Raw genomic sequence first — 17338 nt, forward strand, 5'->3', positions numbered from 1 at the left:
CCACTTACTTATACTATGTCTAAATGCATTTGAAGGAAACATTTTCAAGCAGAAAAATTGTAAGTGGGTGCGAATGATGAAAGCAACTATAAATGGAAAAGAAAGAAAGTTGCAATCTCTCAACAGTTCATTACTACATTAATTTTATTGTGGCTCAAGGATATCATTATTCTGATACTATTACCATATATTTGTAAAGAGGGTTCATTGAATCCTTGGGATTTATTATAGTGGCTTTACGAAGTGATTGATTTACAATATCCTTTGTAATACTATGTACACATCAAACAAATTGTTTTTCTAGTATATAATCATCATTTCAATTCTTTTTAGGTTTAATTAGTGTGATACTCACTCTCGTTTGGATGTGTCAATTGGTACTCATTATTTTAGAAGGGATTTAATTGAGACACTTTTTCAAAAGTTGGGACTCCATTGACACATTTTTAAAAACGGATACCAAATTAACACAACCAAACAAAAATAGGTACCAACAGACTAATTAAACCTTCTTTTTATTACATATTCTTAAAAAATGCAGATACACATAAGCGACAGCGTCTGTGTGTTGGCTAGTTACATATAAATTCTTTAAAGATGAATTTGTCTCATCATCTACTTTAAGTAACATATTTCACATTTTTCGTTCATAATCTTATAGAACGATTTTTTCTTTTCGTTGGAATCACTAGTGTTGTTTTTCTTCTCAAATTTAAATGTTCATTTATAGGTATTTATCGAACTATTCTATATTTTATAAACCAGCTCGAAAAATATTAGAATCAGATTTTATATTAAAAAGGTCATATTTAATATTTTTTATATTTTAACATATTAACGTGATATTACTATAATTTTTCATATTGCATGAGATTTTCTCTGTATTTTTAAAAAAATTTACAAGAAAATACTATTCTTTTATTTTTTTTTAAGAATTTTAATTGATAAGTAATTTCTTTTTAAATAATTATTTATTTTACAAAATTATAAAATTTACAAGTATTTTTCACAAAATATTTTGCACAAAATGTTTTAAATAAAATATTTTACAACAAAATTTATAACAATTTTTTAATAAAAGAATTTGTAAGTATTTCATGTAAAAAAAATAAAAATAAAATTGACTGAAAATATAAATTTTTATGCATTGATTATATTTCTTTTATATAAACTATTATGGAGGCATTGATTATATTTCTTTCTCTTTTTATAGGTTTTTTTATCACAATAATGTTTTGTTTTTATTATATTTTGAAAAAAAAAAATATATTTCATGTTATTTAAAGAAAAAGGTAAATATAAGCATATAGAATTCAGTAGATTGTGTGTTTGAAATTTGATGATTTCAATAGTTCGCAAATCCTCTTCTAATTTGTCTTTTTCCTTCTTATGGAAAATGAGTTTTTCTGCTTAACCATCATTCTCCAATGCTTCTTACAACCATGTCAAATCACACAACCTCAACCACCATAACCCTACTACTACTTACAACTGTCACCTTAACTATGGAAGAGTAGTGTCTTGCACAAATTATAATTTTCACCAAATTAAATTGATAATGAGATTTTCATTCAATAAAGGAGATATATAAATATGCTGATAAAAAAAGAAGAAGGAGATATATAAATATAATAAATGACACACCTTTATATCATGTCAAAAAATAAAATAAGGATAGAAACACCTTTATATTGCTTGGAACTAAAGAGTTATGTACTTCTAAAATCAATTGGTAATGATAAATGTTTTAACATATATATTGTATTGTAAGAAAAATTTAGAACGAATTAATTATATTTTATATTTAAAATGAATTATTTATGCTATAGGACTAACTTTAGTTATTAATATCAAACATCATCATTCATGGCTAAAATGTCCGTTAGACAATTCAACAAAATTTTAGTAAATACAGACATTTTTTTATGAAGGAGACTAATTTAGTTCAAAATTTTAAAAAATGACTAATTTTAATTTTTTATATAAGTTGAGAGACTAAAAACATATTTAACCTTTACAATATAAACTCTTATTCTCATTTAGGTTTTTTACCGTGTAATAATTATGACTAATTATATTATTATACTAGTGTTGTTATTTTTTCTATTTTTTTTAAAGTATCATATTTTTTGTAATCTTTAACATATGTGTACACTTTTTTTAGAAAAATATTTAATTATATTTTATAATAAATACTTTTCAATTAAGATTATATTATATAGATTATATTATATTTCACTGTGAACTTTAACATCAACTATGCTGCGTCCTAAAGTTCAACCATAATTTATCTATAATAAATACTTTACAATATGTTAATGTTATTTAAAAATATTTATGAATATAATATTTTTATCAAATAATTTTAAATGCCATTATTAATATTTAATGAAATAATACGAGCATTACATAAATAATTTTATTATTGTTTATTATCATAAAAAATGGAACACTTTTCACTTTTCACTAGTAATTAATAATGGTTATTCTTTTTCTAACTTCTATCATTATATCTTTTAAAAAAATTGTTTTATTTTCATATTGGTTTTATTGTTCTGTAAATAAAAAATTAAACATAAAGTTGGATTATAGGTTTGAAATTTTCTTTAGAACAATCATTCGTCACGTAGCAACCACTACTAAAATCAATTACTTTCGTATTATTAACAATAAGAAATAATTTATTATTAGTTATATTATTAGCATAAAATATAATTTGATAAATAGCATAGTTTATTCTAATTTTGAGATATTATCTTTTTATATAAATTATGAAAGTACTGATATTATGAACTCATGAACTTCTTGATAACGTATTAAATTGATTATTCATATCTTGTATATCTTTTAAGAGAGTAATATCCATCTTCCATTAAAAAACATTTTTATTATATTTTAAAGTTGTTTTAAGACATCCAATTGTGAAAAAATATTATAAAATTTGACACTTGTATATTCTTTAATCAACTTTAAATATTTAAAATACCCCAAAGTATAATTTTTAAGGTAATTGTCGTAAAAAGGAAATATGTGACATATAATATTTTTAAATGAATAACAGAGTAAAAATTTATTCAATGATTTTCTTGACTTTAATTCATTAACAGTATAAAAACTTTTTACACCAGTGTGCATGATACTAAACTCAAATTTGATTGGCTTAACATATTAGTGCGAACCATTTTTGTTATTTTTGTTAAACTAAAGAACCATGGACAATTATGAGTTAATTTACCCTATATTGGTTGCTTAAACAACACAGAAACAAAGGCTAAAATCTAGAACAAATCTTCAGAAAAATAAAATCTGAATTTTGAACATATTTTTCGTAAAACAAAATATTTTAATCACGATAATTTTTTTATAATCTGAATTCACGATTCATGTTTCTAAAAAGAGATTTTTAAATATTAAAAAATATAAAAAATAAAGAAAATAAAAAATCACTTAAAAAATTAAGGTATAATTATTGGTTTGGTCCCCTAATTTTTTAAGTTGGTTCAATTTGGTTCAATTTGGTTCCTTAGTTTTTAAAAGATTCAATTTGATCCTGAGTTGTTTGAAGGTTCAATTTGGTAGACTTATTTCTTAAAGTGATTTATTTTAATACCTCCCGTTATATATATTTTAGTTAACGTCGTTTGTATATTTGTGAGTTGTCACTGTGCAATAGAGACTTGAGTGAAGTTGTTAATTGATTTAGTTTCTTTGTTGGGTGTAATTAACATCATTTTAGTTTTTCTGTTGATGTTTCCTTTATCAAGTATATTCAGTATAGTATTAAGATTAAGTGTTTGATTTGTTGCACAATAACAACTTATCACTATACAAACAACATGAACCGAAAGATAACGAAAAATACTAAATTGATCAATTTTAAAAAATAAAGATACTAAATTAAATTTTTCAAAAACTCGAAATCAAATTAAATAAACTAAAAAAAATTGGAACATCAAATCAATAATTATACCGATAATTATACCAAAAATTAAAATAGTAAAAAAGAGTTATTAAATATATGTTACTTTGTCAAAGCCTATCTGTTATCACGAAAGATGTCATATCAGTGAGTGTTTGCAATTATTATGAGCACAGTTGATAAATGATCAGCATTTAATCATATCATAATAATAGTAATCATCATTTTTATTATTATATTTGTGACCACAATTCAAACTCTGAATCACTCTCATCTATTATGTGCCCTTTCTTCTTGCTCCGACTTTTGCAAACAACCTTCTTCTGCAATGGATCATGCCTGCTTACATGGCATTTTCATTTTCACTGTGCTAATTACATGCTTCCCTCATGTCACACTCACCAACACTTCAATTGCATTATTGCAACACAAATTCAACACTATTAAGGTTAATTAATCAATAATTAGGAGATTAACTTGAGCCTAAATGGACAATGGGCTGGGCTTTCAATTTTACATGTTTTAGAACAAACAAGAAATGGTTACTAACTGTAGAGAAGACCCAACAATTGCAATTAATTGTAGAGAAGATTTAGTTTCCTTCCCATGCATGCAAGCAAATTTTTTTTAACTTTCATAATTGACTAAGTTTTTTTTTTATTATTAAGATATACCATATACCTACCACATTGAACTCCACTACAAAATTCAATTTAATATTGAGTTATTTCACTTTTCTCCTGTTGATTCTTCAACCAAGTTGATTGAGACAAGGTGATGACACAGCCACCATTTTGTTAGGCTAACATAGAGATTTCACTGGGGAGATACAACATCAATGAGACCTGAGTCCAATTACATAAGATATAGACACCACTCTCAACTCAAAACCTCAAGACAATTAGTTTATGCGTCTTTATTATTATATAGTACTCTACTTTCTCATTTCTAGTCAACGTTGGACTTAAACTCACACTTGGATTCCTAATACATTTATCACCCTCTTGGTTGATTAAGTTTAATAGCATCAGCCAGATATTGAAGACAGTTATAAACATGTGTATTTGAAGACAGTCACATTGTAGATGACTATTCTCAGTGTTTGTGTCTTCTTCTCATTGAATTTTCCGCAAGAAGAGAACCCAATAGAAGATTTATAATTTGTACAAAGGAGAACAACAGTGAATCTATTCTTACACCAAAGCAGACATCATGGGACTATTGTCAACCAAGAAAAAAAAAATGTTAGTTGTAAGATTCGTAGCAGTGTTTCAATGTCGGCCAACACACAGCAGCAACAACATTAACATCAAATTTTTGATTTGGGAGTATTTGTGCTATAAGTTTAATTAATAATTTGTTGTTTAATTCGTTTAGGTCATTATATTTGTTTTTAATTTAATTGAATTTTTATTTTTGTAAAAGGACTCTAATATGATATTTTTCATTAAATTATTATTAAGTTGGCGTTAACATGTCTGACACAAGCCAAAAGCCAAATTTGAGTATTTTTTATTTTATAAAACCTCTCTGAATTTGATATATGATAAATTTAGAATTTGATGTGTGACAATTCTAAACAATGTTAGTACGGATTTAATGAAAATACTATATTGAATAATTTTTAAAAAAATAGAAACTTAATTAATTTTTTTTAAAAATATAAAAACTAGATTCAATAAATATATAAGAACCAAAATGAATTATAAACTTAAACATAAATAATAAATTACTGATTAAACACATGCTAGCTTCTGTTACTGTCCATTTTATGGAGGTAGCCATGGAAACTATATTACCTAAATTCATCGATTTAATACATACACAGTTGATAAAATAATAAAATCTATGCACTAAATTCCCAAAATTTGTAAGTGTAGTAGAAATTTGAGTAGTCTCCATAAATATTAGGTTTTACCTTTATTGTTGCTTGCTATAACAAAAAGAAAATGAATGAGCTTAGTTACATCTTTGGTTTCCCATATATTATAAATAAATGTGAAATTTGTTTCCAATTTCATTTGTGAATTAAATGATACTGTTACTATCCTAATTTCTTCATTTTAAAAAAAAAAATATTCCATTAAAAATAGAACTAAAGTCACACTATTATAGTGCCAACAAAACTAAAATTACAACTAGGTCTTTAGAGCATGGTATAAAGTAACAATTTCTTACACTTTAATAACTGTTGATTTTTATAATGCAACTTTTTCATTAAAAATTCATAATGGTCAAAATCACATTATTGTGGCTAGTGATACAAATACCCTAATTTATTTGGTTTAATACACATGTGTTAACTTGATGCACAACCCTTAAAACAAAAAAACAAATACTTGATCCTATACCAGAATACTTACAAATGCATAAAATAACTTAAAAATAAACTATTAACGATTAGTTTAATACTTACAAACAAATACATAAAACCAGTGCAGCAACACAGCAATGTACAGGGGAAAAGAACACTGCAATTCAAAGAGCTAAAAAGATATTTCATTCATATAACTTTTATTTTCTACCATTGAAGAGAAAAAGGGAGATCTTTCTTGATGCTAGTATACATTTTTTTTTTTTGGTCCAAGATCCCTTCAGCATCTGTATTTGGAACTCACTTTTTAACTGCAGTTGTGATTGCAAAGAAAAAAAAAATTCTCTTTGACACCTATTATTTTCATTAGCAAGACTCGAATAAGTACCTTAACTAAGGGATGAAACTCCTTGTCCCTTGTGCAAAATGTTTAGTTATGGAGTGCGATTCAAGTGAATTTGTTCTTTGGCTGCAATAACATAGCCAAGTTCCAGTTATCAACTAATAACCTTTGTCTCTTACCATGGAAGAATAATTAATGTGAGTATGTGACTAATAACTTTGTAGAAATAAGCAGTAATTTTTTTTTATTCTTCTAGAAACGAGGTAAGATGCTGAACAATGAACCTGTCCAACTTTTAACGTTTCATGGGGAAGAGACCACGAAAAGTATATGGAATTTGCAACAGCAGTAGTAGTTTTTTTCCTGTCTTTAGAAAAAGCAACAAAGTTCATATTGTTCACGTTGACAAAATCCCCAAAATATATGTTACACTGTATAATAGATTCAAGCCATGTGTATTTATATATCTGGCGTAGGCTAATTTGCATACTTATAATGACTCTCCTCTGCATATATATCTGGTGTTTTTGGTTTTGATTAATGAGACTTGCCATGTCTACTACTCCTTCAAAGAGCATCAGTGAAGAAGATAATGAACTTAGAAGAGGACCATGGAGTGTTGAAGAGGATGATCTTCTTGGCAATTACATTGCCAATCATGGAGAAGGGAGATGGAATTTGCTTGCTACACGTTCAGGTAATCCAAGATAAGAATGAAAAGAAACCTTGTTGGTGGAACTCTATTTGGTATTTTTTATATGAATAATTTGCATGCTAATTCTGATTACTTTCTTTATCTTCTGTGATGACTAAATTTTCTCAAGGATTAAGGAGAACAGGAAAGAGTTGCAGATTAAGGTGGCTAAATTATCTAAAGCCAGATGTTAAACGAGGCAATTTAACCTCAGAGGAGCAGCTATTGATTTTTGAACTCCACTCAAAGTGGGGTAACAGGTGCATATCTCATATTTACTTGTCTTTGTGTAACTGTGCTTATTCAAACGCTTTTTATTGTTGAGAAAGAAGCAAAAGGGCCACCACTATCCATGTGCTAGTCAATTTCAGAATAATATCCTTTCTTTGGATTCTTATTCCCACTTATGTGATTGTTGTAGGTGGTCAAAAATTGCACAACAGCTGCCAGGCAGAACAGACAATGAAATAAAGAACTACTGGAGAACAAGGATTCAGAAACAAGCAAGATATATGAAATATGAGACACAGAGAACAACAGGATTTGTAGAATTTTTCAAGGGTCTACAGATGACAAGATGTGTTCTTAAAGCACAAGAATCATCTCCTTCAGCCATGTCACTCCAAGACCAAGAAATTCCTATGCCTTTTGATGGTGGTTCTCATTATTCATCATTTCGGATTGAGACAACACCAGAAACACAAATCACTTGCCAGCGAGGTCTCAATCATTTGAATCAGCATGAGCAGAACTCAGACTCTGAACACAACAATGGTTCAAGCATTTCCAATTCAGAATCAGTAAATATCAAATATATGACTCAGCCTTTGGGGTGGTGCACTACAAATCAATTCCAGGCCCTAGACACCTATGATTTTGGCACCTGTTCATATGATGGCTACAACATAGATAACAGTGCCTATGACATGGATTCATTCAACCTGGGAGCCACAATGGATGCTGAGAATCTGGAACTCCCAGTGATAACAGAAACCAACTCGCTAAATATGGAATCTGAATGCAGTACAAATGATGAATTATGGCAATTTATGAACATATAAAGAAGAAAATTTTAGATTTTAGAGCACTCTTTCAAAACCCCTCACAAACTTTCTTTCATATTTAGTGCTTGCTATTATATAGATAATCAATTGTTGAATAACTTAGCTACCAATATAAATGTAAAGAGTAATTGTTTCATAATTTAAAGTACATCTGGATATATTTCTGTTTTGCAGATTTAACTTCTCTGAAGTGAATAGTGTGATGAGTGCATTTTCCTAATGAGTTGGAAAGTTGAAAGGGGTTGATATTCACAAACCCATAGAATAAAAAATGAAAAATTTGAGTGCAAAACCATAACACTATCAAAGATTTCATAAATTTCATAAATGTGCTTCAAGAGTCAAGACTTGAATTTGAATCTAGGGCTACAGCTGGAAGGGAATATATGCAAATTTTATGGACATTTCAAAGTAACCATTTTTTCAAACCTTGATCGGAAGATTCCTTTTTCAGTACAAGTCAGAGTGCAGCCACCGCCGACTTTGATGGAACAGATGATTCATCGAGAAGAAAGCGAAAAATTGCAAACAACTATGAATCATCAACTTTTGAAATCTATTTTCTTACAAAAAATAAAAACAACTGAAAGGTGTTTTCTCATATTCTTCTTTCTTTTCGGTCTTCTTACTTTTCCTTAATTTCATACGGTGGTTGATGAATTTATTTTATTTAAATGTTTTTTATTTTTAGAAACAAGTCAATAATGAAATATTAATATAATTTTTGTTATTCAATACAAAGTTTCCTTGAAGTTTTTTCAATTTAAAATCTAGACACTCAATTAATACCATTGTGTACAACCAAATATACTAATTTTTCAAAACTCTTCTAAATAAATCATCAAAAGTGTGTGGATTAATCGCTACGAAATTTTCCAGTTTAACCAATATTACTGAATTTAAATATTAAATATATAATTATATTAGATATTTTTAAAATATAATTATCTCTCTTAAAGAAATTTGTAATATACAAAGAAATACTTTACTAAAATTCAAACACTGCATATATTACAAAGAAAAAAAATCATATAATATCACTTTTGCCCTGGTTACCGTAGTTTTATAAAAGTGAATTTAAATCCGCAAATATATTACTGGATTTACAGTGTTCCTGAAAAAACTATTTTTTTTTACTTACATTAAAGAATTGTAAAAAAAGAAAAAATAATTAATCGAACGGCTACGATACATAGTTTCTTTCACGGAATCAGAACCGTCCATGTGTGCTAAACACTCGATCTGAGTCGCTCATTAAATCTTTATATACTAAATTTAATCACTCACTTTAGGGTTTCACTGCAGCGAAAACAGAGCAGAAACTCACTCTTCTGCAGCGGCACTCGCACTCGGTGGCTTTCATCTTCTTGGCTGAGGTAGGATTCTTACACCCTTTTAGAATTTGAGTCACTCTGCAAATTCTTCACCAAAATCGGCCGGAACAGAATACAAGTTCTCATTTTTACAATTTGTGTAATTTTTGTTCATTTGCGTAATTGCTGCTATGGAAATTCTATCGATGATTCTGTTTTGTATTGTTTGGATAATGGGGAACTGACTTTAAGAAAAAAAGGTCTTTTTTATATATTTTTTTATTTGTATTTCTTTTAGTAAGATTCTGCATGTTGCGCCTTCAGCATTACCTGGTGGTGATGATAATCGTTATATTTCTTTTATTTTGTATTTATCCAGTTGTTCATTGGTAGAGTTTTTCTCATCTTCATGATATATATTGTTTCAAAGAGAGAAGTATACCACTGAACTTTCTGGCCAATGTTGAGTTTTAAAATCGGTTAATCGATGAGGAAAAGTGGACGATTGTTGTATCGCTGAGGTTGTTGTTATCTTCACAATGCCGAGAATATTTGGTTTATTCGTGCTGAATATGTTCTGTAATCTGGGCAGTGTGTTGATGAAAACTGATGAGATGTGAATGGGATTAATAACTTGTTCTTCATTATTTTAGACCAGTGTAGCATCTGATACAGTTTTAATTAATCTATTCGTTGATGATTAGACTGTGCTTGTTGTGAGATGTTCAAGTGTTAAACTTTCATTTTATGAAGCTTAATCTACAACATTTATCTTATTCTGTTGTTTGTTTACAGTTGTCAAGATGTACACATCAAGGAAGAAAATCCACAAAGATAAGGATGCTGAGCCAACCGAATTTGAGGAATCAGTCGGACAGGTTTATTTTTGTTCTTTACACTGTGTTTGATGCTGTATGCTGGAGCTGATAATCAGTTTCAAGTGCAATGCTTAAATCTTCTTTGTTCAAAATTTGTGTTTGCAGGCCTTCTTTGACCTTGAGAATACTAACAATGAGCTGAAAAGTGACCTGAAAGATTTATACATAAATTCAGCTGTGTAAGAAATGTGTTTTAATGGTTGTTCGTTGGCAGATAATGTATTTCTTGCTTGTCTATTATTATTGACTATAATTTTTTCATATTCTACAGCCAAATAGATGTTTCTGGGAACCGCAAGGCTGTGGTTATTCATGTCCCCTACAGATTAAGGAAGGGATTCAGGAAGATCCATGTCAGGCTTGTGAGAGAACTTGAGAAAAAGTTTAGCGGGAAGGTAGGCAGATCCTTTTCCATTTATCATACATATGACTATGAATTCAATAGATTAAAAATTATTCTTGTTATCCATAATATCTGTTGTCAATTGTCTTCATTTTTTTGCAATATCTCTTAATTCTCCTGGTCCTCAGTTGCTTTTCTCTTTGTATTGAACTGTTTTAGTGACCTATATAGCTTAAATTAAGTTGCTGTGCAGTTAATGAGATAACATGATAAAATTAGCTATGAAAATCATCTACCCTTTAAAGGCATATCCTTTTAATAGGCATCTGTAGTTCGTGTTATTTGAAATGTGTGATACTTCATTTATTATATGTTAATGACTTTTAATCTTGTAGGATGTAGTCCTGATTGCCACCAGGAGGATATTGAGGCCACCAAAGAAAGGTTCTGCTGTTCAGCGTCCTCGCAGCCGCACACTCACTGCTGTGCATGAGGCAATGCTGGAGGATATTGTGTTACCTGCTGAGATTGTTGGAAAGCGTGTTAGGTATAGAATTGATGGTTCCAAGATTATGAAGGTAAAGTTTATACACAAAGAACTCTGAAGTTATTCTTTTTGTGTTTAATCATATATGTAGTTAACCATGCTATTGTGAGCATATGAATGTAATATCAGAAAATAAATACTAAATGCTTAAATTCTTCTCGTCTGGATAGGTGTTTTTGGACCCCAAGGAGAGAAACAACACTGAGTACAAGTTGGAGACTTTTGCTGCAGTATACAGGAAGTTTTCAGGCAAAGATGTTGTATTTGAATATCCTACAACCGAGGCTTAGGTTCTATTTGTAGGCTTTGAATTTGTTCCTCCTGAATTACATTACCCATGGTGGATGCTGGTTTTGTTGAGTTGGTTTTATTTCCGAATTTCCATTAGGGATTTTAGAAAATACTGTTTCCTGGTTTATCAATGTAGAATTTGATATATTTTCTAATTACATCCAAATGATTCCCTTATTTCTAAGATTTTGTCAATCGGTTTTTGGTTCTGAAATGGAGGTGAATCGGTTTTCGTTTTGCTTGAAGCTTACTTATGATAAACAAGAAAAAAAAATAAGTTTAATTTATTCCATTTATATACATTAATTAATAATAAGTTTTATATAATTATGTGAATGTAGGGATGCCAATGGGCAGGTGTAGGATTTGAGTATATAGATCTCCAACGTAAAAATTAATTTCTGTATGATTTTCAATTATACCATGTCTGTGCATGTTCTCTTATTCTCTTTAGTATGAGTTGTCTCTCGATTTAGTTAGCACTTCTATTTTCCCGTGACTTTAAAGGACTGAAACTCTAAGACCAAGAATGTTTCTAAAAGAAAAGGAGATTAATATTACGCTGCAATTACATTCTAAATTAGTTCAACAATCACATAAACCCTTTAATATTCCACAACTGAAGATACTAATGTTTGTTATCAAATTATTTTCTAGCCAGATAGAAACTCCGTACAAGAGTATCGTTGATGCAGCAAAGCATAAACGCCTCAATCCTTATATGTTCTCAAATACCCCAAACTATTTCTCGTTTTTTTACACCACCAAGCATATCTCCTCCGAATAATAGTTCTAATCCTTTCGATATGTAATGATTATTGCTGATAAAAAAAAATATATGTAAAGATTATTGAAGTGATATTTATCTTTCTAAATAAAATACGGTGAAGAATCAACTATGTCGAATTTTGTTTGTCATCAAAGCATTCCTCTATTAAGATAACTACAGTAATACAAAAAGAATACCCTACATAGAGCTTGCACCCTATACATTATGGATGGAATGTCATCTGCCTTCATCAAAAGAAGAGGTAGATATAGAATTTCTAGAATAATCGTCTACAAAACTACCACTACCACCTGAGGCCCTAGTAGTGTTACTAGCATTGGTATTGGTCAAAGCAGATGTAGTTGTAGTCCAACGTCCTGTACGACCTTGAATTCCCGGTTTACCTGGTCTTGGCAAAGTGAAGGAATCACTTGAGAGCATGAGATGAACAGCATTCATGTCAGGTCTTTCAATTATGCTTGCTTGGCAGCACAACAAACCTAGCTGGATGCACATTGCTGCCTCATCACCATTGTATTTGCCGAGGGTTGGATCAATCAATTCCATTAGTCTCCCTCCTTGATAAAGCGACCATGCCTACAAAATTCAATGAAGAAAACGAACAAGTGTGAATGAAATCGTCACATTATTTTTCTTAATGATTGGTTTAAGTTTATGTTTTGAAATTCATGTTAATTCCCTTTGACCAGAAAGAGTTTCATGTTAGATGCTCTGATGCCATTTCAATACAAAAAATTTACAGTTTACCAGCAAAGACATAAACCATATCATACGATTGCAGATATCAACAACGTCTTTTTTGTGTGTACAGTAGTCACACTGAGGTTAGAACCCATAGCAAGTGGTTCCCAATGTCATTGGATCATAATACATGATCAAAAAATAGCAAAGCTGGCAAACAAATCAACGTCAAATGAAATATGATCATAATCACAATCACTTCCCCGACAAAAGTTGGTAAAAGGAAATATTGGCTTATCAAGAAAAAAAAAGTAGGGATTACCGGCATGTGACCTTTATCCATACCTCAAACTCATTTGAAATGTGTACCTTGATCATTGAACACGTTTTTGTGAAATAAATTTTAACACAAGAGTGTTCTAGTGCACATGACTAAACTTTCTGGATTCAAGGTAGAAAGGGTTAAATCTATGCTATCTCAATCCATGTTGGGGGAGAGCTTAATTTGTGACTAGTGTTGTGACCAACCCAGCTTACATTATCCCAAGTTTCACCCTTAAACAGCCATACATGGTAGCCGAGAAAGACATGTTATGGAAGCAGTTGTGTCACAGAATTAATTCAGAATATAAGTGAATATCAAGAACAAGCATCATTACTAATGTAATGACGCAGCAGTTTTCATTTTCTTAAAATCCTCAGCACAAGCTTAGAAAATATGCATTTTTCAATGTAAAAATATACTTAAGTTAATTTATAACAAGAATCTAAGTCCATGAGCATAAGTTGTCCATACTAAATTTGCATTAATGTCTGCAATCTGATCAACTTACATAGCTCAAAAGATCTGCTTTTTCTTGTCCAAGTCGCATATCTTGGTTTTTTCTCCCACTAACTATTTCCAACACCAGGACTCCATAACTGAAAACATCCGTCTTCACTGACAGATATCCTCGCAATGCATATTCAGGAGCCATGTAACCACTGCATTCATCAAATATAAAGTGTAAGGATACCAACTTCTGAATAACAAGCACCAAGCAGGGAAGAGTCTACTCACTGTGTACCGGAAATCTTAAATGTGTGCACGTGACTGTCCTCCCCAGGAAACAGCCTTGCCAAACCAAAGTCTGAAATTTTCGGAATTAACTTGTCATCCAACAATATGTTACTAGCTTTAATGTCCCTGTGTATGATTCTTTCTGGTGCCTCTTCATGCAGGTAGAGAAGTCCTCTTGCCACACCAGTAACTATTCTGAATCGTTTTGCCCAGTCCAAAGATGAAGACTTCCTCTTATCTGAAAAAAATTGTCTTGCAACTTTTGTCAATCATTTTCCACAAACAACCACCAAACAAATGTAAATAAATAGATGAAGAAACATCTCTTTTCAATACCAAAGAGAAAGTGATCAAGACTTTTGTTAGGTAGATACTCATAGACAAGCATCTTTTCAGGCCCTTCTGCACAACAACCAAGTAATGTAACCAAGTTCTTGTGCTGAATTCTGAGTAATAGCATGACTTCGTTGGTGAATTCTTTAACTCCTTGTCTTGATTCCAGTGACAGCTTCTTAACCGCCACTTCTTGACCATTTGGCATCATTCCCTGCACACAGCATGCAAAATATAATTAATTACGTAAATCTTCCTTCTCCAAAAAAAATTGGAAAAAGGGTATAGTTAGAAATTGACTTGAAATAATACTTCAGTAATCTTACAGGTTAATTTGCTTCCTAATCAAGAAAAAAACGTCCTTTTAGTCTATAAACTTATCAAATGACCAGAGTCGTTTTAGCCCTGAAATTTCAACAATAAGGACTACTGTCTCATAACTGATATTTGGTCATTCAGTAACTACAATCTAAAACGACTATTTTATAGGAATGCATAATTTTTAAGAATTTCACCAGAACTAGAATGCAACCAAACTGAAAACATTCTTTATAATCATAAATTACCATAATAAAATCATTGCCTTGTGCAACTATTTTAAAATTATATATGTAGTTATATTTGATTGAAAACATGATTTATTCAGTACATTTTTCTTATATTTTAGTAGTACAGTGAGATTTTAATCGGTCTTTCATCCCACTATATGATTTGTGCATTGACTTTTTTTCTCCGAGGGACATAACCTGGTGAGAAAAATAATTACTGAATATTTTTGGAATTGATTTGAAGGTGGAATTTTTTGTAAATCACTTGTATTTTGGTTTGTGAATTGTATTTATATATTATTGAGATTTGACAAATTAGTAACTATTTTAGTTCCTTGGTCCCACGTGTGCCAACAAGATCTTCCTCCACAGTTAATAGAGATTTTAACATTGTAAGATCGCAATTATGTGAATTTAATTTTTACACAGGTTGGAATTTGCTGATCAGCCACTGGCTTGTGATTGAGCTAACAAAATCCTAATTTGAGAATTGGAATCAGAGAACTAAAATCACAAATCTACTATACCAGCACGTATAATTGTTATTAAAATGTCAAGAATCTAGGACTCAATGAGCAAATTTTATTTTGGTGAAGCAACAAATTGAAGTTTTGAAATTTGTGGAGGAGAAAGTAGTTTGGTACCTTGAAGACAGGGCCAAAGCCTCCATGACCTAGCTGGTTGAGGTTGCTGAAGAAGTTGGTAGCGAGTTGGAGAGTGTGGAGATCGAAAATCAGGTCCAAGGAGTCCCCCGGCCCGCTGGGATCGTCGGGGTGGTCGCCGCCGTCGCCGGAGGTTGCGCCACCCTTGCACAAACAGGGGCACAACCTGGAGAAAAAGGACATGAGAACAACGTTGTTAATCGCGATTTCCGAGGTGGCAGCACTGACTATACAGTTGACTATGCTATTCGGTCATGAGTCCTCTCAATGCAACGTTTCATGCTCCTTCCGCAACCCATATAGTTAAGTAAAATAAATGTAAATGTAGACAATAATGGAATTTTCATTTATTTAAATATAAAATGATAAGAAAAATAAATATGGTAATTTCTTTGTACGTAAAAACAACTGGTCTGCGATATTTTGAATGCAGTTGTCCTAACTTGAATAAATAATATTTTTTTAATGATGATAATGTTGAGTCAGTCAAACACGGCAATTTGCCTCAATTGTCTTCAAAGCCATTATTATATTATCGTTCCTCTGTTCAACACTTTTATATAAATAGACACAAAAAAAACCTCAAAAGCAAAATGAGTAAAAAAATTTTAGAATACGTGTTATTGTAATTAAATTTTATTAAATTTATTTAGTATTTTGTATGTATTTCAGGATTATATTCGAGTTATATATATTATTTGACATATTTTTGTTTTGATATTAAGTTAAATACTATTATGAAACATGTTTGAAATGTCAAATAAATTTAACACAATTTGATTAAAAAGATTAAATTCATATATTTTGAAATAAAAAACTAAATTGATTTAAAATTTTGAAATTAATTAATTTTAAAATTGACGAAAAAAAATTAAGGAACTAAAAATATATTTAACTTTTCTTTTTCTTCACACAGATCATGAGTATTTGAAGAGAAATTACTAAATTTTCTTTACAACTTTTCATGTAGATGGGAACATAAGTTAAGGAAATGGTACCGTATATAAGAAAAACGTAAGTCAATGTGTTATGATATAATCAAGTTTTGTTTTGTTTTTTTTTTTTAATTTGTCTATTTTGATAAAATTTGCATTATTTTACTGTATTGTCGAAAATATTAGGATGATAGTATAAATTTTATCAGATGTTAAGTATATAATATAATACTGAGATTCTTTTTAACGGTGCGATTTTATCATATTTAAAAAAAAAAAAAAGACATCATTTGGTGGATAATATGGTTTAAAAATATGCAAATATAAATATAATTTAAGAAAACATTAAAGATTCCTAAAGGAAATATCAAATCAAATGAATTGCTTGACTTTCACGATGTTGACCATGGAAGCTTCAACTTCCAAAGCTATGATTCTCAGTGCGATGGTTAAGATTATTGGTGGATGAAATAATGAAATAATGTTATTTGGGTTATGTTTCAAAACTCTATTATTACCATCCTAATATATTTTGATTATTAAATTTAAATAATTTTTTTAATAATATGATGTGTTATTTTTAAGTAGTTTTTAAATATTAAAAATAAAAAAAAATATATGAA

The 17338-nt window shown here is 29.9% G+C and overlaps 3 protein-coding genes and 1 long non-coding RNA gene across 4 annotated transcripts; 2 read left to right on the plus strand and 2 right to left on the minus strand.

Moving 5' to 3' along the window:
• Positions 1-6483: 6483 nt before the first annotated feature.
• Positions 6484-8954, minus strand: LOC114181507 (uncharacterized). The gene is made up of 2 exons (XR_003603826.2): positions 8764-8954; positions 6484-6702 (listed from the first exon to the last, which is right to left on the minus strand). It is a non-coding gene; the product is annotated as an uncharacterized LOC114181507 (long non-coding RNA).
• Positions 7117-8526, plus strand: LOC114181506 (uncharacterized). The gene is made up of 3 exons (XM_028067980.2): positions 7117-7273; positions 7401-7530; positions 7692-8526. The coding sequence occupies exons 1-3, from the start codon at positions 7117-7119 to the stop codon at positions 8329-8331; spliced, it is 927 nt and encodes a 308-aa protein (XP_027923781.2). The 3' UTR covers positions 8332-8526.
• A 525-nt stretch (positions 8955-9479) lies between the features above and the next one.
• Positions 9480-11890, plus strand: LOC114181122 (small ribosomal subunit protein eS7-like). The gene is made up of 6 exons (XM_028067477.2): positions 9480-9710; positions 10443-10525; positions 10631-10704; positions 10797-10920; positions 11264-11446; positions 11586-11890. The coding sequence occupies exons 2-6, from the start codon at positions 10451-10453 to the stop codon at positions 11703-11705; spliced, it is 576 nt and encodes a 191-aa protein (XP_027923278.1). The 5' UTR covers positions 9480-9710; positions 10443-10450; the 3' UTR covers positions 11706-11890.
• Positions 11891-12547: 657 nt separating this feature from the next.
• LOC114180971 (cysteine-rich receptor-like protein kinase 44) lies at positions 12548-16077 on the minus strand. Its single transcript, XM_028067272.2, has 5 exons — positions 15763-16077; positions 14574-14784; positions 14238-14475; positions 14011-14161; positions 12548-13072 (listed from the first exon to the last, which is right to left on the minus strand). The coding sequence occupies exons 1-5, from the start codon at positions 15961-15963 to the stop codon at positions 12713-12715; spliced, it is 1161 nt and encodes a 386-aa protein (XP_027923073.2). The 5' UTR covers positions 15964-16077; the 3' UTR covers positions 12548-12712.
• Between the last annotated feature and the right edge of the window lie 1261 nt (positions 16078-17338).

This window comes from Vigna unguiculata, chromosome 4 (assembly GCF_037176805.1).
Source record: "Vigna unguiculata cultivar grain cowpea cultivar isolate G323 ecotype 2 chromosome 4, ASM3717680v1, whole genome shotgun sequence".
In the NCBI taxonomy this organism is placed as follows: Eukaryota; Viridiplantae; Streptophyta; class Magnoliopsida; order Fabales; family Fabaceae; genus Vigna; species Vigna unguiculata.